General features: G+C 43.4%; 5 protein-coding genes across 12 annotated transcripts; 2 read left to right on the top strand and 3 right to left on the bottom strand.

The window, feature by feature from the left end:
• Positions 1–29: 29 nt before the first annotated feature.
• Positions 30–1866, bottom strand: LOC117145925 (transmembrane protein 256 homolog). Its single transcript, XM_033311785.1, has 3 exons — positions 1774–1866; positions 1405–1710; positions 30–302 (listed from the first exon to the last, which is right to left on the bottom strand). The coding sequence occupies exons 1-3, from the start codon at positions 1864–1866 to the stop codon at positions 159–161; spliced, it is 543 nt and encodes a 180-aa protein (XP_033167676.1). The 3' UTR covers positions 30–158.
• A 445-nt stretch (positions 1867–2311) lies between these two features.
• On the top strand, positions 2312–4104 carry LOC117145921 (venom serine carboxypeptidase). Its single transcript, XM_033311779.1, has one exon. The coding sequence runs from the start codon at positions 2542–2544 to the stop codon at positions 3988–3990; it is 1449 nt and encodes a 482-aa protein (XP_033167670.1). The 5' UTR covers positions 2312–2541; the 3' UTR covers positions 3991–4104.
• Positions 4105–4193: 89 nt separating this feature from the next.
• On the bottom strand, positions 4194–5111 carry LOC117145924 (rRNA methyltransferase 2, mitochondrial). The gene has a single exon (XM_033311784.1). The coding sequence runs from the start codon at positions 5071–5073 to the stop codon at positions 4321–4323; it is 753 nt and encodes a 250-aa protein (XP_033167675.1). The 5' UTR covers positions 5074–5111; the 3' UTR covers positions 4194–4320.
• Positions 5112–5393: 282 nt separating this feature from the next.
• On the top strand, positions 5394–12777 carry LOC117142460 (serine/threonine-protein kinase/endoribonuclease IRE1). The gene is made up of 7 exons (XM_033306442.1): positions 5394–5830; positions 5955–6069; positions 8998–9441; positions 9500–9722; positions 9788–11057; positions 11124–11288; positions 11349–12777. The coding sequence occupies exons 1-7, from the start codon at positions 5702–5704 to the stop codon at positions 12225–12227; spliced, it is 3225 nt and encodes a 1074-aa protein (XP_033162333.1). The 5' UTR covers positions 5394–5701; the 3' UTR covers positions 12228–12777.
• On the bottom strand, positions 12767–19245 carry LOC117142461 (calcium uptake protein 3, mitochondrial). Of its 8 annotated transcripts, XM_033306443.1 has the most exons (12): positions 18927–19245; positions 16487–16628; positions 16321–16431; positions 15852–15899; positions 15711–15793; positions 15534–15599; positions 15240–15317; positions 14724–14810; positions 14217–14622; positions 14002–14159; positions 13251–13319; positions 12767–13113 (listed from the first exon to the last, which is right to left on the bottom strand). In XM_033306443.1, the coding sequence occupies exons 1-12, from the start codon at positions 19182–19184 to the stop codon at positions 13030–13032; spliced, it is 1590 nt and encodes a 529-aa protein (XP_033162334.1). In that variant the 5' UTR covers positions 19185–19245; the 3' UTR covers positions 12767–13029. The 8 variants fall into 8 exon arrangements, with proteins under 8 accessions (XP_033162334.1, XP_033162339.1, XP_033162336.1 ...); XM_033306448.1 differs by lacking the exon at positions 13251–13319 and having other exon boundaries at positions 14217–14619; XM_033306445.1 differs by lacking the exon at positions 13251–13319.
• Between the last annotated feature and the right edge of the window lie 3575 nt (positions 19246–22820).

Genomic DNA, 22820 nt, shown 5'->3' on the forward strand with positions numbered 1-22820 from the left:
ACGGCTAAAAGCGGATAAAGAAACTCATATTTAGTTGATGTTGTATTATGTTAGATGATGTATGTTAGAGTTGGCTTAGCTTTATTTGCCTCTGCACTAAATAGCAGTTCAGCATGTGCTACATGGAAAATAGATAGTTGGCCTCCCCTCCGCGCATCCTATAGGACCAGCGACAGCCACGCGGCCATCAGGCAGAATCCTCCGACAGTCGCGTACGGCTGCAGCCGCTTCTCGCCAGTCAAAGCGCGGTAGTACATGCAGCCGCTGAAGAGCATCATGCCCGTAATCATCAAAGTGCCAGTCTGCGGGAGGAAATAAACCAATCAATTACTTTAAGTAACCACAGTCTTTTGGGCCTGTTCCGAACCCCACTGTTCTCGAAATCTATAATCACGGCTAAGCACTACTATTGTAACCAAACGATTTTAGGATGCAAAGAATTTATAGCATTTAAATGTTCGTCAGGAATCAAGATATACATATGTAAGAAATTCCAAATTGCAAATAGTTTACCCAAAGTTTATGTCACATTGTTATCTAAATGCATTTACATTTTTTAATCAGTAAACTCAAAAACGGAACAGGCCCTATAGTTTATAGTCTAGGAGTAGAAGTTAGCGAAGACGGCCAGCGTTTTGAGTGCATATTTGGTGTTAGCTTTAGTTGTTAGCTTTAAAACGTCGACAAAACGGAGCTCGATAAAGCCCAGATTTTACTTATCAAATAAGGCTGATGACAACAAATACCAATTACAAGATAACAGCAAAAACGAGAGAATCTATGCCTTTTTGGTACATTTTTAACATACGATTGTAATTATGAAGAGAGTAAATCAAGAAATTCCTACCCAAGACCCCGAACCCATATCAGCTATGAACCTGCTCATATCACAAACCTAAGAGTTTTCCGAATTAACGCAATTATTATACAAGTATCGTGTGTGGTATTGAAAATTACTTTGTAAGCTGCAATTAGTGGTTGTTGAACATTTAGCTTTAGCTTTGGAAACATTTCATATACAACATACCTATATTATAAAGAAGTAACTTGGTGGATGCGCTTGGCCCAAACCAATATTCATTCATAGCTCAATTTTGTAATGTCAATCAGCGCATTAGACTAGCTAAGCAGAGAGTCAATTATTCGAGTATCAATGTTGGAGTTTCGATTCGAGAGTAACGCGAGTTGTTATAAATTCCGTTCAGAGATCTAACTTTACACAGAGTTTATGTAAACGACAAACCGACACAGAAAGCTTTACAAATAAACCAAATACACGATCGAGATCGATACTGATAAATGGGTTCCTTGGAGTCAGTGACTAAGGATGGGCCTGGCGGAGGTAGGACTTAACCAGACATCTTCAGGGGAATTCAAATTTGGACTGCTCCCATTTAAACTTACGAATACGGGATAGTGGGCCAGAGGCATGGCCATCATGGCAAAGGAATGCAGGAAGTGGATACGATTGGCCACATCAGCAAAGGCCTGCGAGTCCACCTGCTCCTTGGGATCGCTGACGTCCTTCAGGACGTACTTGCAGTAGGCGCCCATAAAGATGGCCGACGCGCCGCCGATCCCGGCCAGCCGAATGAAGTGGTAGTGGCTGCCGGCCAGTCGGTAGAGCGATCCGTGTGAATGCGCGTAGTTCGCGGCAGGAATCAGCGCCATACTCGTCTCCTGCACCGGCACCTTCTTGGGACGCAGACCCTGCAAAAAAACAGTTAAGGATTAACAATCCGGAACTTCGTCTAGGAAAAGTCGATTAGTTACAAGCGTGCGGAGCAGGGCGGATGCGGACGATGCTACCATTTTGCTGACAGGATTGCCCAGGGTCACGTATTCGATGGTGTCGGCGACTGACATTGTGTATTGCTTGCTCAAACTTCGTTTGGCGATGGAAAATCAAATCAGCTGCGGCGCTACTACAAATTTTGACGCAAAATGCCCTGGCCTTGCCGGACTGGCGTTCAATTCAATGTTGCCAATTGTTTGGATTCTGGAAATATGAATGCCTCGGAAAGGAGAATTTCTTAACGTTTGAAGTGAGAAGAAATGGTGATATAAGCAAAACAAACTGAACATATATACTTTGGAGACTTTTGTATCCCTGGTTAAACCTTTCAATTTTCAGCTGTCGTTTAATTGCTAAAAAATTCGACCAATAAAGAGTTAGTTGATGGATAAGTGATTATTTTCAAAATTCCGACAAAAGAAAACGAACAAATTGCAGTCCATTACTCAGATGTCGCTCTTACTAAAAATCACAGTTGATAAATTCGCTTCACTTGACAACCCTACCGTTTGACCGGTGCGGATACACTGAAATATCAGTTCTCAATTGGAAAAGTTACATATTTTCGCCGGCTCTGCGAATAAAAGAAAGCAAGGCAAGTGAGAGAACTGATTAAAACCCTCTTATCGACCGATCTGTGAGCAGGTCGGGGCGAAATCATATATATATATACATATATAAGCTGTCCAAGCGACGAAACCACTGACAATTCGATCGCTATTCAGTCGAATCAGCGCAGTTGAACAATGAAAACTGCAACTCATTGCGCATTTCTAATTATCGCGACTATAGTCGCAATAAGCGGAGCAAAAGGAGTCGAGGGAGAACGCCCCTACAGGCGGAGCTTCATCAATCCGTATCCGCGCTACCAGTTCTTCGACGATGGTGTCGATCCCGGGGAGCCCCTGTTCCTGACGCCCCTGATCAACAATGCTTCGATGAGCAAGCAAGAGGTTCAGAAGCTGGCCCGCGTCGTGGGCTCCCAGTTCCATGGAGTTGAGAGCTACTCCGGCTATTTGACCGTGGACCCCGGCTTCAAATCCAACATGTTCTTCTGGTACTTCCCCGCCGAGCAGGAGCCTGAATATGCGCCAGTGGTTCTGTGGCTTCAGGGTGGACCAGGTGCCTCCTCCCTGTTCGGCTTGTTCACGGAGAATGGCCCACTGGAGTTGGACGGTCATGGAAAGCTTCAGAAACGCAACTATACCTGGAGCAAGACACACAATCTCATCTACATTGACAATCCCGTGGGCACTGGCTTCAGTTTTACAGAGAACGATGCCGGCTATGCTAGGAACGAGAAGGATGTCGGCCGCAATCTGCACGAGGCCGTGATGCAGCTGTACGAACTCTTCGAGTGGCGCAACTCCTCTGGTTTCTGGGTCACCGGCGAGTCCTATGCCGGAAAGTACGTGCCCGCCCTCGCTTACCACATCCACAAGGTACAAAATGCCATAGAGACCCGCGTCTACGTGCCGCTCAAGGGCGTGGCCATCGGAAATGGTCTCTCGGATCCTCTGCATCAGCTAAAGTACGGTGACTATCTCTACCAGCTGGGCCTGATCGACGAGCACGGACTGAAGAGTTTCCACGATGCCGAGGCGAAGGGAGCTGAATGCATCAAGAGTCACGACATGGAGTGCGCCTTCGACGTATTCGATTCCCTAATCAACGGGGACCTCACCAATGGCTCACTGTTCAGCAACCTTACTGGATACAGCTGGTACTACAACTACTTGAAGTCGCATGATGATGATGGCGCAAACTTGGGCGAATTTCTGCAGGCGGGAGCCACTCGGCGGGCCATACATGTGGGCAATAAGCCATTCCATGATCTGGACAAGGAGAACAAGGTGGAACTTCACCTGAAGAAGGATGTCATGGACTCCGTGGCCCCGTGGATAGCTGAACTGCTGGCCCACTATACTGTGTGCATCTATAGCGGGCAGCTGGACATTATTGTGGCCTATCCACTGACGCGCAATTATCTCAACAACCTTAAGTTCCCCGGCTCGGACAAGTACAAGTTGGCTCCCCGCGAAGTGTGGCGCGTTGATGGCGAAGTGGCCGGCTATGTCAAACACGCCGTACATCTGGTGGAGATCATGGTGCGCAATGCCGGGCACATGGCTCCTCACGATCAGCCTAAGTGGCTGTACATGATGATTGATCACCTTACTCATTACAAGCACTAGGAAATGCGTACTTAAACTATTCAATACAATTTGAAGACCAAATTTAAATCACTTTTTATAAAATTAATCATGAACAATTTGGTGTGAGTTATAAATGCATAAATATGTTGATGAGAGCATGGTTTTGTTAATACTCAACTAAATTCATCTAATATGTTACAGAACTATATATAACAAAGATTTAAAAAAATCCCTCTCGTAAATAGTCAACAGTCATTTTTTATTTAAACAAATATTTTGGTTACTTCCCTTTAGTTATCCTATCCAATATAAACTAGAGTCCATTAACAACGCTTTTAATTCAACTAGTCGAAAAAACGCAGTTAATAATTAACTATCCGTTGCTCCCTTAAAGTTCCTGGCCACCAGGAAGTGCTCGGCGGAATCTCCGCGGCTAGCGCGCGGCTTTACTCTCTTCACTTTCTCATAAAACCTAAGCATATCCCGCTCAAGCTTGGGGACGTCCCCATTATCCCACACCTTGACCACCAGATGGGCCTGCGGAGCAGACATGGCTAGGGCAAAGCGCAGCACCTCGTAGCAGAGGTTTGTGATGCTCTCCTGGTCCAGCATCCTCACTCCGGTGGCGTTGGGTGCCATGTCAGACAGCACGCAGTTGACCTTTCTGTGTTGTAAAGCTTCCCTCAGCCGCTTTTGCGCCAGGGACGTAGTGAAATCCATGCCGCCAAAGATTGTGGCACCCGGCACAGCATGAAAATGCAACAGGTCGATGCTAAAGACGGCTCCCTGCGGCGCCCGCTCCTGCTTTCCGTTGGCATTGGTCCGCTCCACGGCCACCTGGGTCCAGCTGCCGGGAGCAGCTCCGCATTCCAAAACTGTGTCTCCGGGCTGCAGGATTCCGTATTTATCGTCGATCTCCAGTAACTTGAAGGCACTCCGGCAGCGATAGTTCATCATGCGGGCCTTCTCCACGTACGGATCCGCCAGTTGTCGCGTAAGCCACTCCTGGGAGCTCTTGCTCCGGCCCTTGAGGTTCCGCGGCTGCTGTTTGGCATACTTTGCGCCTATTTCCGTGTGCAGCAGGCGTTTAAAAACACAATTACCCGTAAAAACAAGCCGCATTGTGTAATATCGAATTCAGATCGCCTATCGATTTGTATCGACTAAAGTCGATACAAGTTCTGGGGCGTTTACACTGCATACGCAGCAACTGCAAAGATCACATTATATTACCACGCATATCTTACAATTTTCTCCATGTTGGACTGAAAAAATCTGTCCTCACATTTAAAAAGCTTTCATGGCAACAGCATTGGGTAACAATATGATTTCCAGTGCTGCAAACTCAAGCGCCAGTGTGAATGGGGTATTATTTCGTTGCACATTTCGCTCGTTGTTTGCGGCCTGGTCACACTGCAAACATGCACGGTCTTTTCCCAATTATCCGCCCACTGTCACTCTACTCCGCTCACTCGACAAACTCTCAACTCAACAATGGCGAACGTAATTGGAAAATATTGAACGCGAGTGCGAAGAAAATGTGAAATTTAGCACAGCCAGAGCTGCAACAGTGTATGGAGATTGAAAAGCTATGAAAAAGAGGCGATAATATGCCACAAACAAGAAACCAAAACTGACTAAACGTGCAAACTGAAAACGGATCGGAAATCGCAGAAACTAGTTCCCTCTCTCTCGCTCTCTCTTCTCTTTTAATACCCCCGCCCCGCGCCCTACCGGTTGCAAAAACAAAATGAGATTCTGCGTTGTTGTTTGTTGCGTGTTATTTTTGCTGGCCAGCGGGCCTATTGCATCAGCTACAGCAAAATCACAACAGGGCGACTCGGCAGAAGTCGTCAGCAGCGTCGAGGATGAGAAGACGGTAAGTGGGGGCGGCACTGGGCCGTATGACCCACTAAGGGTTAACACTGGACTACCAATGAATATTTCATCACCTTGCCCGATATGTTGTTCATAAGTTTCAACCGCTCTTCCACAACCCGCAGGACTGCACGGACCTCGCCCGCGACGAGGAGGCGCTGATGGTGTTCTCCACACTGGGCGGCGGACTGACGGCCATCGATCCGGTGACCAGCGAAATACGCTGGACAATAGCAGATGGTAATTACGCGGGCACTCCGCTGTCCTTCACACTCACTGCACCCCTATTTTCCGGCCACAAGTGTGGGACTCGAAACATATGATGGGGCAAAGAAGGGTCCTTATTATCAAAAATGGGAATTTTCCAGCATATATGGGTGTTTTTTATTGAGAAACAAAATGGTTTTGTTATTAAGAACATTCGAACTGGAAGCATTAAGATCTCTCATAAATGCAAAGTCAGGAAAAGTGAATTTTTACCGAATGCCACATTAGGAATATTTTTGTTTTGTTTATTGTTTTGCTCTTTGAAATGTGATGATGTTTCTTTAGACCTTTTAAAATCTAAATTTAAATCGTTTTATATGTGTTTATTGTTGCTTTTAAGCTAAATCTAGAAGTCTTTTGTTAGGGAAAGTCCCGCTGTATTTGCATAGTAGATTTAAAGATCTTAAGAGACCTAGTATATTATTATCGTTTTCCCATGTTGTCACCTCCCCTCCTGGAAAAATACCACTTCACCAGGCTGTTGCACTCGCCGTTTGAAGTGCAAAATGCGTAGCATATGCATGCGCTCGATGAGCTCATCGCAGTTTTCGTATCTGCCAGATGTAAGAGCCTAGGATAGATCTTTCCACCGCCATTCGTGCTCTATTATTTTCACTCTCGCCATTAATGTTTTGTATTGTGCTGTGGCTTGATAAGGTCCCGCGTATAGCGCAATCTCGACAAGCGTTCTCGGCACACAATTCTACCAATTAAGTTGCCAGCCAGTGCGCCATATCACCAGTTGCTGTTCGCCCATACCCTTTCCGCAGTGGGTGGTTGGGACTTTGAGCCATTTTCCCTTCGGTTCATTGAATATTCCCATGATTTATCAGCGTGACGTATTGATTTTCGGTGGCTCAAGTGCGTTAATCTTGCGGTCATTTGGCTGCTTCGTATTAACCTCTTAGATTAGCTGGCAGTTGGAGAGCTCTATATATGAGTCACCAGGAGAAAGAAGTTATTAAAGGGGTTAATGTGCATAGCTTTCGTTTGGCTTTGTGCACTTGTTGGCTACCATTAGTAATATTATGTTTGCTTAATGTTTATAGCATAGCAATAGATCATCAAAATGGGGCGTCACTTATCAAATTAAAAAAAGTGAGGGCATTCCCAATTCGAATTATCGGATATTGCTTATAAACCTGGGGATATTTTTAGTACCACTGGCTTTGTGATTGATTTTCCACTTCAGAGCATTCATATTCTCCTGATAAGTAATGCTTCAAGAACTTCCTTTAATTATTCCCCAGCTAAGTATTGGAGTTATGCCAAATGACTCTCTGGACAATACGCCCTCCACATGTTTGTTTAATTTCTGAAATAAAAAACCCACGCCCCGTGAAGATTATTTTATGTGATAGCTGCAATACACATGTATGTCCATTCGTATTATTAGAAATTTCATGCTGCCCGCTTGTCGCCCGGCTTCGTGGAACTGCAAATGATTGAAAATTCAGGGAGACAAACATGTGGACAGCATCTGACCAGCGGTTTCCTGGCAGAGCGCACTATTTGGGCAGTATTTTTCCGAGTCATTCAAGCCAATAATATGTTTTTGATTCGCGGTAATTACACCGTTTCGCCGGCTCTAACACAGCAGATCTGTGCACCGATTTTGGTAGGTTCTATTACCTCATCACGAGACGGAATCAGGTTTTGTCTACGACTACCGCTAGCCAATTAGAATGCTCATGCTAATGAAAGTGCCGCAGCGAGTTAAATGACCTGCCCCAGAAATTGTGGCAACACAACTCGGTTAATGCCGGGAATGTGTTTGGGGTTGCAACTAATTACTGATAAGAATGGACAGTACTTCCAATTGTTTGCTTTCATAACTCGATATTGGTTGGCGACGATCTTGCCTGGCAATACTTGAGTTTTGTTTAAACCATTCCATGCGGTGATGGTGGTCTACATTTGCATTCGCCAAAGTCAGAATTTAACGCTGTTGCCTCGAGCGAATTGTTGGCGATAACAGAAATTGCCAACACGACTGGCGTAAACACTTTGGATTTGATCAGCCAGCCATGGGTCCCCCAGGTCTATTTCGTATTTACCCAACTGCTATTTGCTTTGGCTTTGTCTCCCGCGCCAAAAAGCCGCTTAATTTATTCGGGCCTTTTGGTGGAAAGTGTTCACGATCTTTAATGTGCACCAGAAAATGTGCGTTTTGCTTCGGATGGGGTTAATGTATAGATTACACTTTCGTTCCCTTCGGTATAAGTATGTACATACATCGGGAGATAAGCGTTATCGAGAACAGGTTCTGGTTATAATTTATTATACTTCCCTTTACTTTACTCCACGTTAGTTGCACCGATATCAGGAACTTTTTATTGGAATTTGTTTGCTGTGCACACTTAAAATAATTTACTGCAAAAAGGGTTCATCACTGTAAATTGAAAAGATAATGATAATAAATGAACTATTTTTAACAAACATCTATGTTATCTAGAACTGAGTATGGAATAATAATCTGGAATTCAGAAGCTTCTGGTTAAATCTGTGATTTTTTTCGTTACGTCTTAAATTCGTCAAAAATAGGAATGAAATGTTCATTACTCGTGAATACTGGGTAATAAATAGAAAAAAAAGAAGCAACATACAACTAAAAATATTGTTATTGCCGGCTAGTCAAATGTGTTTTTGGCGCGGAGTATATATGTACATATTGCTTTATCTTGTCGTAACAAAACAACTTATAATGAATTCGATGCAGTATGCGATTTAAAAGTTTAACAGCACTTGGAATACATTTAGTGTGATTTTGCATATATTGTGCTTGTACATGGATGCAAAGGAATTAGATTTTATCACTACTTCGAATTTGCAATGATGTTTATTACTTTGTAATTCTTTTATGATTTTTCTTTTAAGCTATAATAATATTATTTCTTTTAGATCCTCCTATAGTAGCAGAACACCAGGAGAATGTTCAGGTTCCGCACTTTCTGCCCGATCCTCGAGATGGCAGCATTTACCAGCTGGGTCAGATGGGCAGTCTCAAGAAGTTACCGTACACCATTCCCCAACTGGTGGCCAATGCCCCCTGTCGCTCCTCCGATGGAATCCTGTACTCAGGGAAAAAGAGCGACACCTGGTATATGGTGGATCCCAAGACGGGCAGACGCGAAAAGGTCATGGGCTTTGGCGATGCCACAATGGATGGCAAGGAGGGCGAGCAGATCGGCTGGGCCACTTCGCGGGCCATCTATCTGGGCCGGACTCAGTACACGGTCATGATGTACGACAGCCTGGCCAAGAACAAGGATGCGAAGCCATGGAATATCACATTTTACGACTACAATGCTGTGAGTGCTCCTCCAGAGCTGGCCAAGGAATATGGTAAGTGCATCTTATAATATATGAGTGTATACAGTTGCTTATGATCTCCCGCACGCAGAGTATATACATCTGACCACCACCACCAATGGACAAATTGTGACTCTGGATCGGAAGCAGGGTAAATTTCTGTGGCAGCGCGATCTTAGCAGCCCAGTGGTGGCCGCTTTCCTTTTGGGACCAGACGGGCTACTCAGTGTGCCATTCACCACGGTCTCTGATGAAGCTTATCATGCTATCCTCGAGGAGTCGAAAACAGGAAATGTGAACACCGTGAAGCTATTGTAAGGGACACAAGACATTCGTCCTAAATTATATTAATCCATATTAATTGTAATATTTTCAACAGCCAATCCCTTTATGTGGGCGAACATCAAAAGGGCTTGTACGCCCTGCCTTCGCTGGTGGACAAGAACACGCCTCGTATTTCCACAGCACCACCCATAAAACTTCTGGATGGACCTACAGGAGACCAGAACAGCAACCAAGAGACAGATCCGCGCACCATTTACATTAACGATGTGCTGCAAGAGCATCCAGGAATTATGTTGGGGCACTACAACATGCCCAATGAGGGTAATGGTAATCTGCAGCTGTCACCGACGACAGCCAGCAGCAAGGTGGTTCAGAGTCTGGCCACCATTCACAACTATAACGATGGCTACGGTCTGTTGGCCAATAATGAAAAGAACGCCGCCGACATTGGCGTACAAACGGATCCCGAGCTGGTCGAAATTGGCATTGATCAGCGGACGAATGGAAACACCATTAATCGGACGAAGACAATAATACTGCAGAACAGCAATAAGGTGCAGGCGTTTATCAACGAGTGGTTCATGGAGCATCCTAGCGGAAAGGTGCATCAGATTCTGATTGTTATCGTTCTGGGCATGATTGCCTTGTTTTGGTACACCTGCAGCACAATGAGGGAGCTGCAAAAGCAGAGCGAGAATGGTTCAAAAACCTTTGCCATTGCCCAGAATGGATCCAATGGAAGCACTGGCAGCAATGGTAGCAATGCTAACGCTGAAGACCTAGTGGACTTGGGTAATGGACAAGTGCGCGTGGGCAAGATCAGCTTCAGCACAAATGAGGTACTGGGAAAGGGCTGCGAGGGTACTTTTGTCTTTAAGGGCACATTCGAGGAACGTTTTGTAGCCGTAAAACGGCTGCTGCCTGAATGCTTCACCTTTGCTGATCGCGAGGTGGCCCTATTGCGGGAATCGGACGCCCACGAAAATGTGGTGCGCTACTTCTGCACCGAACAGGATCGCCAGTTCCGCTACATAGCCGTCGAACTGTGCGCGGCCACTCTGCAGGACTACACCGAAGGAGATCGCTCGCTGGAACTTCAAAATCACATCGATGTTTGGCAAGTGTTGAGCCAGGCGGCATCTGGACTAAGTCATCTTCACTCCCTCGACATTGTGCATCGCGACATCAAGCCGCAAAATGTTTTGATTTCGCTGCCAGACGCCAAGGGCAAAGTACGTGTCATGATCTCCGATTTTGGGCTCTGCAAGAAGCTGAATTTTGGCAAGACTAGTTTCTCACGCCGATCGGGTGTAACAGGCACCGATGGATGGATCGCGCCAGAAATGATGAGATCACAGCGAACGGTACGAAATGATCATTATTATCTTCACAAGAACTTTCTAAAATCGATGTCTTCAATTTACTTACAGACAACTGCTGTGGATATCTTTTCTCTGGGCTGCGTTTATTATTATGTTTTGAGTGGCGGTCACCACGCCTTTGGTGACAATCTAAAGCGCCAGGCCAACATACTTTCCCACGAGTACAATTTGGCCAAGCTGCGCACAGAGGACGACAGTGAGGACAGTCGAATTGTAGGTTATCTTCACCAAAAAGTTATAGCTAGTTGTTCTAATTACCTTATTTTTCCAAAGATCCTTGCTGAGCAATTAATATCGGATATGATACACAAGGATCCGCAATCGCGACCTCCAGCTCGTTGTATCGGAAATCATCCGCTCTTTTGGGATGAGCCTAAAATGCTCTCGTTCCTTCAGGATGTCAGCGATCGTGTGGAGAAGTTGCAATTTCATGCCGAGCCGCTTAAGTCGCTGGAGAAGAACGGGCGGATAGTTGTTTTAGACGATTGGAATGTCCATCTGGACCCCATGATCACGGATGATTTGAGGAAGTACCGTGGATATATGGGCGCCAGTGTAAGAGATTTGCTCCGTGCTCTGCGCAACAAGAAGCATCATTATCACGAGCTAACGCCAGCCGCCCAGGAGATGCTGGGCTGCATTCCGCACGAGTTCACCAACTACTGGGTGGATCGCTTCCCGCAGCTCATTTCACACGCCTACCACGCGTTCAGTATTTGCTCAAATGAGCCGATCTTCAAGCCGTACTACAGTGCCGGCTATCTTTTTTCACGTCCGTGGTACTTTGATGCGGACGATGCGCTGTTCCCCATGCTCATGCGGGATCCCAAGCCCCTGCCCAAGATTGGAAGTCCTAAAAAGACACCTTCGCCGGCAAACAGCCAAGCTCAGCAGTTGAAGCAAAGAAAAGGGCTTTACAACTTCCGTAAGCACAGCGATGAGCTGCCGATTCCTGGCGTTGGTCTGCAGCGTAATCTTGAGCTAGATGGACAATCACTGGAGCCCGATGGCAAGCGGGATGTGTTTGCCAACTTTAAGTTTCGGCGCTACTCGAAGCCGGGAAACAATCGCAATTACAACGGTGGGCACAAGGACACACAGGAGAAGGAAAAGTACGTAAGCTGGACGTTGCCACCTTCAACGCAGGATTAGGGCATAGACCCAACAAGATCAGATTAGACAAGCTTTAGTTGTAATCATTTATTAAGTTATTATTATTTAATCGTGCAATTTGTGTATATGCAACTATTCCAAAATGATTCCCAATTCAGTTCTTAGCAAAAATATTCAACGATAAGTAATCAAATGAAACTATTTTGTATACCAAGTAAGAATAATGTAGTGTGTCTTCTGTCGAATGCACGCAATTTAACTGTGATAATTTTTGATTTTGTTCAATGCCCAAGTGCAAGTTGATCTAGACAAATAGTTCGAGTTTTATATATAGTACCTAGACTTATTGTATATTTATGCATTAGTTAAGACACACCTATCCCAACACTCCTCCCATTCGTGGAGATCCTTGACAAGCGAAGTTTTTAGTTTTTATATCTATTATAAAAGCACTTAGTTCTAAAGTTCAATAATGGAATGTTTCAGTTGATGGATAACTTGATGCTTGGTAACGAGCTGCATTTTCTAAGAAATCTTAATCTTTAACAAAATGAAAACTAAATAAAAATTTAAAACAAATTTTACAAAACAATTTTATTTGCACTACACATTTATAAAAACAATGGCATTCAAAAGCCGATTTTAAAAATGTTCTCAATATTTTGGCTACAGGAGATGGGTGCTTAGTTCAATAACAAATTCATAAATAACAAATATAAAGGCTATAGCTATACACGAGATTTTGGTTCTTTAGAAGAAAACTTTGTAACTAGAACTTTGTTTCACTTTGGCTTCAATGGTTTCCCCTCGTTGTTTGTGCACTTTCGTTTCATTGTCCAAATTAGTTGGCCGACTTCATCATTGTTTTCATCTCGTTGCGCACACAGTACTTGAAAGCATCCCAGCCCTCCGACTTGGCCACGGACTGTAAGGCAATACGTTTGGGATTAGTAGTGATCGGGATTTTGGAGATCGTTGTGAAAATGAAAGAGGAGGGGAGACACAAAAGTGATGATAAGCAGCAAGAAAGCAAAGACTTTGTGGGTTCCTTCGCCCACTGACCTCTTCTCCATTCGGTTGGACTACCTCGTTGGCAACCATTAGACGCTCATCTGGGTCTACGACATCTTGCTAGGGGAAAAAAGTACAACTCATTGCTAATCAGCTGCTGCTTGGACTTTTAACCTGGACAATAAAGCCCAGTTCGTGGCACAGTTCGTTGTTAGACATGTGGTGAGTCACAAAAAACAGACCTTCGATGAGCAATGCGATGGAAATGATATGGTAGTGCATGGGCTTAAAAATAAACAACGCTTTTAATAAACTTAAAATAAATCTTAATAGTTAAAAAGACTGTCCTTTGCATTTCAATGATGTTTTGTGGGACATACAAGGTGCAACAAATAAAAAACCAATTCTGTGTATATTTCAGGGTTTAATGGTTATATGGCCAATTCAAATTAAAGCAAATTTTAATAGTAATAATAATAAATGTCATGGAATCGAGTTAATGTCTTTACAACTAAATTATAAGTTAGAGCTTAAAGCAAAAAACGCTTACAGGCGAGACAAAAACTAAATGAACACAGACATTCAATGGGACAAAAGCGGCAAACAAAACGAGGTATTCATTAAATGACTTAAAATAAATTAAGTTAAACTAAATAATCAGAAATCAGTGCCAAAGCGCATCGCTGTCTATGAAGTAATCCAGGTGGCGGCACACCCGATGTCGCCAGGCGACAAACAGCGGATAATCGGGCTCATCATAGGCGTCCAGAGCTTCGTTGTAATCAAAGAAACGACCACTTACTTTGAAGCCGCGATGCAGGCGATCCTTCATGATGGCAATGAACTCCTTGTAGGACAACAGGCCATCGCCATCCGCGTCGAAGATGGCAAACACGGTATCGATCAAGTGGGGACTGAGCTTATAGCCGGTGCAGATCTTCACAGCGCGCGAGAATTCATCTACAAATTCGATATATATGTATTTAATATTTATATCAACTATGTTAATCTACTCACCCTTTGAAATGGCCCTATCCGCCAGCGTATACATGCGCATGGCAATCGTGAAGTCATCCAGATTGTTGAGGAAGTGACAAAAGTCGCGGAAATCGTGAAAGGATATGCCCTTCTCATCCTTGACCCGCTCGAGCAGGCGCTCCAGGAAGACATCATACTCGTCGGTGGCCAAGTACGTGTAACGCAGCAGAATTTTGGCAAAGTCCAGCTCGCTGATGACGCTGTTGCCCTTGGAGAACTCGTGGAATTCCAGCTCGAGCACCTCCGTCTGCAGGTTGTCCATGAAGCGGTAGAAGTTATCGTAGTTGATCACCCCAGTGCCCCGCTTGCCAAAGAAGTGCAGCTGCAGGGTGGTGGGCACCATGTGACGTCGCTGCAGACCCTCGCCATCGTTCACATAGTTCTGCTGGAAAGCATTCAACGTATTGCGGATTAGTGACTCTTCGAGGTAGATCACCCTTTAGTTAGTTACACCAGGCTCATGCTTGGGACTCGGGATGACCTTACCTCCAGGGGAGTGGGCGTTGCGAGCTCCTCTTCCGGCTCTTGCTCGCCGTGCTTCTCCTTCCAAGCGCCACTAAAAATACGCTCCATCTGGGATTTTATTTACATGCCAGTTTCGGGGTACGGGTTTTTGTTTGTGCAGGATTGGGGGTTAGGTGGGAGAGAAGAGAAGTTAGGCGGTTTAGTACGGGTCAACGCAGTGGTGGAGCGTTTCTAGGGTGTAGGCCTGTTTTCGATATCAAAAAACAAAGCGACAGGAACCAAACTCAACAAAACAAAAGCTTGTAACGTAACAAAAACAGTAACTAAATAACTCTTAAATAGTAATACTAAATGGTCTAAAGAACAAAAGCAAAGCCACTAGGATAACTTATCCTTCGTAAAGAGAACAAAACACAACGCAACTTAGCGTAGCTTCTACAATATGCTCCTGGCACATGTCGAGTTCTGTACAATTTGAGCGGAGTTTTCGCGAAGCAAAGCCAATACTTTTTGGGAACTCTGGTGGCTAACACTTACAAGACCCCTCTTCGCCTGAGGCACTGCCATGGGTTTCGTCATTTGGCTTTGCTCATCGTAGGACACTAAACGCGAGAGCTGCCATCGAAATCGTTATCCCAAAACGGGGTCACAAATTAAATAAATTATGTAAAAATCAGAAGACGTAAATTGAAATGTAAAAAAACTAAGGGGTAAGTGTGTTGTTTGTGCAGCTTACTTCAGTGCCCTAGGGCCAGCTATTTCGAATGAGTTGTCGTTATTCATAAATTATACGATTAAATTATGGCTTAACTTAATAAATGAAATGCTTACAATTCGCTTGGTTTGTGGATCGACATTTTGAGTGTCTTTTAAAGCGCCGGCCAAAATGGAAATTATCTAATAATAAACATTTTTCGAAAATTATATTAAATCATAAGTAAATAAAATCAATTCGAGGATTCCATAGGAATTATGAGCATATGATGGGCACACAGATTTCCTATTTACCACTAGAAACTCGTCCTTGTCAACGCGCTGATTCCCATCCGTGTCGAACATGTTGAAGGCGATGCGGAATCCAGATTTGGGCTCTAAAAGGAATTGAAACTTTAGTAGATTCCACCTTAATCAGTTGTAGATACCACTTACTTGTTAGAATGGAGAGCAAAAACAAATATTCTGTGTAGGAGACAATGCCTGAAAGGAAAATTAATAGTCTAGATTAACATTATCGTACAGATTTATTTGAAAAATGGAAATCGTCGAGATTCTTATCAATACAAAATAGTACGTAAGCATTTGTAATAGTACACCAATCCATAAATTAAGTTAAAGTGCTGCCTTTATCAGATCTTGTCTGCTAATTGAATTTATTGAAATGGCCAGGTAAACAAACATAACTGCTTGGCTATTCTAATTTATTCGAAAGCGTATGATAAATGACTTGATTCTGTGCAGAAAACAACTACATTTATCGCGGTTAAAGTAATATATTTGTAAGATTTTCCTAAAATACCATCTAAATTGATTGAAATGTATAAATAATTGCAATTGTCGTATTCTTATAATCATTCATTGCAATGGAGTACAATTGAAATCTTACAATAGAAAATCTTACCCTTGTCCCGTAGATTGCGAAACAGACGAGTGGAACCCTTCTTCAAAGCAGGCGTGTTCTCCTTGTATTTATCCACCTCATCGCTGGACAACTGGCGTCGTTTTAAGCGAGCTGCAGTATGAATTAGGATATTGAAGATACCAATTAATTAGATCATCCCACTTACGTCTGGGCTCCTGCTCCACAACGGAGTCTAGGAAGTCCTGCGGTGTCATGTAGAGCTGGTCATCGTACTCCACGGATGCAAACTTGATGAAGCGGCGCTCCCGGGCCGTCAGTTTCACGTTCTCCAGCTCGCTATCGTCTCGCTGCGGGATCGGAGATGGAGGATGTGTTGGAAGAGATTAATCAGGCCATCGATGGATGGTAACTTAATATGCCGCTGTGCGTATTTGGTGGGGACCATTATTGAAATAAATCAGCGAACGAACGATTGGATCGCGGGCAGACGAATTTCCGCCTGTTGGTTGGTCACAAAGGCAAACCGACGGGGACAAAAAATAAAAGCTGGGCCAGCAATCTTGAGTCTGGACGGGTTTGATCTGGTGACGTTTTGATTAATGCCCGGCCATGGCACCTCGCACCGCGATCAGAAATATTAATTTGATCCGGTTTGCGCCGTACATCGCGAATTACATGTATGATCTGCATTTAATTCGAAATGCGAATTTTTGACTGGCGGCCAGGCAGGCTTATTCCCACGTTGGTCGTTTGGCAAATAAAGTGTTTAATTGATTTGAGAACATGTTGTGACCGGTGATCCGCCATAAATCTGACATTTAATGCCACCCACAATCGGCAATCATTTTTCCCGCAGTCTCGTAGACAGGGCGAATGACTCAATTGTATTTTATTAGTGGTGCAAAGACAACTCCCAGGCCATAACTCTCGATCTGGGGACACAGCAGAAACCCTGCCTGCCTCCCTATTGCCTGTTCCCAAAAAATTGGATCCGAACAAAGGCCACTTTGAATGTTAGACATGTGCAGCCAGCCAGAGTGGGCCACGCCCACCCCCATGCCCCCAAGAAATCTCGAGGGGCTGGGGACAATTCCTCATAAAAGCAAAGCTGACATCATTCTGACTGCAGCAGAGGCTACAGTAGTTCGGTTTATAATTGAATGTGAATAAATTAATTGCCCTAAAAATTTCAATCTGGCGCTGAAGGAAAAGGATTTAAGGATATTGAAACAGATGGCTGAGAGATATTAGTAACGCCTTGTGGTTTGAGTAAGTAAACTGCATAGTTTGAGTAAAGGAAATTTCTATTTAAGTCCAGGAGTTTACTATTTCGTTACTTTTACTTGAAAAACGAATTCTTATTCAATACTAAATGCTGTTGATAGACTGATATTTGACCAAACATAACCACTGTGCTGGAACCCTGCGCCCAGAACAAGGAGATTCGAAGTGGCTGCAGGCTCTGGATTTATAGGCAACAATTAAACCTCATTCATCATCATCAGGCGCAGTTGTCATAACACATGTCAGGGCCAGGCCAACACCACAACCGAAACCAAATCAAAATCCGAAACCAGGTCCCAAACTCCGGCTCATACTGCAACTGAAATGGAAGCCACGCCCGCGTCTGGCATTGGGCATTATGGCTGCCTCCGATATTGGTGGGTGTATCAAATCGGCAACCAGATCGATTGATAGATAAATTTTCAGTAACTGGCATTCTGTCAGCGTTCGGGGGAGTATCATTTGCCGCCTGCAGGTGCGTGGGCGTTCCGGAGTCGGACTAACTACTTTGCCACTTCATCATGCTAGTTTCAAGGTGTGTGGCACTGCCGCTGGAATTCAATCCAAATGGCTGCAGCCTTGGGAGCTTACATATTTTCCGATGCCAAGATATGCAAATCATAGATGAAGATTGGCCAGGAAGGCAAGGAATTTGGAAGAGGGCATTATTAAGATGCGACATAATCGATCATTTATATTGAATTACATGAACCTATTAAACTATAGAATATTTTTGTACCTTGTAGCGCCGCTAAACAAAAAGTTTTTGGGTTACTCCCCACCTTTTAGGTGTAATCCCTGATAGGCACTTGCCGAAAATCCCCATGTAAATATTTAAACTTCACACCCTGAATCACTCGCGGCAAAATGCTTATCAGCCTGCCACTCAAGTCAACATGTTTTCCAGTTTTTTTAGGTCTACCCCCAGAGACAATGTCAACAGGTTGACAAATAGTTGTAGCTGTTGCTATTTCATTGAACTTGGACACGCACGACAACGAAGCTCAATTTACATCATAGATAACGACCCTGAACTGAATTTGTTGGGCTCTTGTTGTTGTTGTTAATTTGTAATCAATCAGAATGCATGTGTATTTTATACATTTGATGGGCTCGTAAACGCCTATTTGGTAGTAAAAACAATAATAGTGCAGCGAATGAGCCGAGCACAACAAAACGCTGCAAAACAGCTGATAAGATATCACTTCCGTAGCGTTACGTAGTAACGTAGTGGTGCGACGTAGTCACTGACATGCCACAAGCTAAAAATAGCTGCGCAGGTCTTTTTTCCATCCAATTATTGACTTTTCCACACCAAACACTTGGCACACTTGTTAACGCTTCTCACGCTATTAATTTACCATGCGCCTTTTTAGGCTAACTGCATTCACAGGGTTTTCCGCGGACCGTAGTTTTATGAAAGCCGCCAGGGCGGCCAAAGAAACAGCACTACCGCCCACAAAAGTCAGCAATCGTCGAGTTTTGTGTCCCGGAATTCCGCCCATCTGTGACGTACTGCTGGAAAATCTGGCCGATCGACCAACACCGACGACCACACTCGACCTCTGGGCGATTATTGTGCCATTTTTAACCGTTAATCTAGCCACTACACCCGCCATTTCGACCGAGTTTTAAAGAGGAAAAAACTAAACTAGTGACAAATAGAACTACGTGAAGCGCGCGACGTAAGACGTGGTATGCGTAGCGTATTAGGGTTGCCAGGTGGACTTTTTCATAATGGATATCGCTTTAGCGTGATTTATGCGATAGTTTTGTTGGCTGCGGTTCATTTTAAAATATTTGGTAACTGGTCTATTAGCATAAGAAATAAAAGTGGAGAGCGCTTTATCCTGAATATGGCCAAAAAAGCGTTTAACCTATTTGTTGTTGCTTTGAGATAATTTTCACGTTGTATTTATAATATTTATTTACCACACTGCATTATCAAAGAAAAATCATTGATAGTATAGGTAGCTGAAACCCGCCAAAACTAGTCACGTAGTTTATGAGGCGTTGCCAGATCAAAACTATTGCCTGCAGCTATTTGGCGGGCATTTGAATTAATAGTGAAATGGGAAATCTTTATATATGCGAATTGATTATTTTCTTAACGATTTATTGAATAAAATGTATGAAGTAAAATTAAGAACGAGTTATTTCTTTTAAAATATTGAATGTAATTTAATGTTTAATATATATTAAGATTTTTTATTTAAGTGAAATTATTAGAAGTGTCAGGCACGACTTTGTTATGGATTTCGTTAAGTATTATTTCTGTAAGATAATTTCAAATCAAGCTCTAAAATTCAAATATGACTAAGAATTGTCACACCTGACCGGGATTTCCCAAATTATTTCCGCATAACTGACAGTACCATTAAAAATTATTAACTATAGCCAATTTTGAGTCACTCGAAAAGGGGACTACGTGCCCAAGTCCACACAGATCCGTCCAGAAGCAAATTAAAAATCCTGCCGACGCAAATTTCTGCGGCGAGCTCTTGACGCAGAAGTATGTATATATTTGACCTTAAACTATTGGGGATTTTTATTGGGCATGCCCAAAATCCGCATGTGACGCGTCTCTATCTACGCAAAAATCGAGAACAAATAAACTTATTGACCGTCAAACGTTCTGAGTTCCAATGACTCATTTGGCTGCAACGGCTGGCAGGAATGAAATATGACAAGAATGCAACTAGAATGCAATAAAAATGTCGAAATATTTTATGGGAAAACAAATGTCCCCATTGAAAAACGATAAAATGATCGAAAGAAACCTGTTGCACTCCCCCAACGTGTGTAAATTCAATAGAAATGTTATCTGCTCTCCGTTTTCGAATAGGGAAAATATCAATTTCACTCGATTTTCCGCTGTCGCGCGAAACCCAAGACGCAGTCCGTCCTTTTCCCATTTTCTCAGCTCGATTCAGGTGAAGTTCATAACCCAGGATAGTTGACACTTTGGGGCTTTGCTCCACTAACTCGATCTTGGGGTCGCCAAGGAGTCGCCCTTTTTCAGCTGGTTTCGTTTACTCCCCAGTTATGAGCTCGTAAATTATTAGTTTCGTTTTTAAGCGGCGCATTGTGTTTCCTTTTTCCAATCCATTTCCTGCGAAAGTTGTAAAAGAAGAAGGCGCCAACCGATTCCAAAAGAGGATCCGATGGTCCACCACATCCGTTGGCACATAAAAATGCATGTGTTGACGCCTCCACGGGTTCGCCTTGTAAAACTGCCCAAGGGCACAACTCGAATCCACAAAACACCGATCGTTTTATAAATGCACAATATTTCGGTCTTCTTTCGGTAGTAATAAAGTCGTTTAAATCGCAATGCGTATTTGGTTTTCTTTTCCGTCCCACCTTTCTTCTGGAAGTAATAAAGTCGTTTCAATTAGTGCTCGCAAGTCCCAAAAAAAGCGAGGTTCAAAAATGTTGGTTAGCGCCAGCCCTTAGGGTTTTATTTTTAAAATACATGCCGTTTTTTTCGCTTTGCTGTTTAATTATTCTGACATTAAAAGGAACCAAAAGTGCACGAAGAAAAACATTCTGTAATATCACATATTTTAGGAAACTGCATATAAATAACATATATATTTAACATTAATGTGATACGAAATTAAAATGTCAAGAACATCTTAAGTCATTTTATTTTTCTCGGTGACCTGAAGATGAAGTTGATTCCTATCCGACTTGGGTTGGGTCTTGGGTCTTTAGGCCGTGTGATTAGGTAATATTTTAAGGGGTAGGGTTGCCGCGGAGCACATTCCTCGGGCTTGCCGCATCATTTAACGGTAAAATTGAAATTGATATACGAGCCGACATTCAAAATTCAAAAATAAAAAAAAACAAAAATCCCTGAGCGGGGCCAGATACGAAATCAGATTTTTGATTTCGCTGGAACCGTGTACATGCGATGATATCACTGTCTGATCAAATAAAAAGTTCAATGTCAATGCTTGATGGGCGGCTCAATCAGTTTAAGAGCACTTTGTGTCAGGTGAGAGAAAGGGGCCCACCTGTTGCGCCGGTTCACTCGAAGTTCATTGAGTTGTAATTAAAAAAAATAAACAGAACACCAAACTCAAATAATGGAATACAACAAAATATTAAGGGGATGGGGACCACACGCAATCCGCTGCCTGCCATACACATAAATCTCAATGGCAAATGCGGGACTTTCGGGTGTAACTCCACCTCTGGGAGCTGATGCATCACCATAACCTCCGGAAAAGAATCTTAAAGAAAAAAGGGTGCCAAGGGGTCTTGGCCAAGGATGCTGGACAAGCCGGTTTTTGGTTTTTGGATACGTGTGCTATATGCGTAGCAAGTTCGTAGGCCCCTCTAACATGGTGATTTATGAGAGCCCAGGAAACCAGGCTGCCGGCCAACTGGCAGAGGCCGGCAAATAGAAGCCGCTCCAATTACATCACTCAAACCACAGTTAAGGTGACCAAAAAACACTGGCCGAGGAACTGGAACTCCGCGCGACTGTCACATTAGGCTGTTGTAATCAGACAGAGAGCCAAGTTTATCGCCGGACAAGATCTTCGCAGGATTACCAGTCTAGACTTGGGATCTCTGCCTAGATCTTCGATCAGGGTCTCCTCTCTCTGTGATCTTGCCTGTGTTAACGGTCCATCTGTTGTTGGCCAACAGCCGGTTTGGCCAACTTTACGATCGGCGCTATATGCTGCTTCCTAGCCCATCAAAAATAAGGTGAAAATACCAAAATAAGGTGAGTCAAAACAAGAGATAAGTACACTGGGAAAACATTATTTTGTATTAGATCACTCGATCACACGGTGCATATAAGAAAAAGTAATATATATGAGTTTCCAAAATAAAATATTTTTTATTGTCAACAGAAATATTCTACGTTTAGTCTTTTAAAAGTTGTCATGATTGTAAGACAATGTAAAATAAGATTAATATTTATTCCAATCCACTTACCTTTAAAATTATTATTCCTTAATAAGAGAACTAGTGTGTACAATGCATTTATAATTTATTCTTTTCTTTCCAGTGCATACAACGTTAGAAAACTTCTCAATGCTCTTTTGTTCTCCATGCTTTGATTAAGTTCTGATACCAATTTCCATAGGAGGGGGACTTATAAAGTAACCCGAGCTCTGGCCACCAAGTTTGCGGCCAGACTAGAGTCTTTCTTTTAATTTTATTAATTGTTATTGCCGCAAAGTTACATAAATTTGACCAATGCATGGCGATAGATAGCCGTTCCACTGATTTGGTTA

The sequence above is a fragment of the Drosophila mauritiana genome, chromosome 3R, assembly GCF_004382145.1.
Source record: "Drosophila mauritiana strain mau12 chromosome 3R, ASM438214v1, whole genome shotgun sequence".
Classification (NCBI taxonomy): Eukaryota; Metazoa; Arthropoda; class Insecta; order Diptera; family Drosophilidae; genus Drosophila; species Drosophila mauritiana.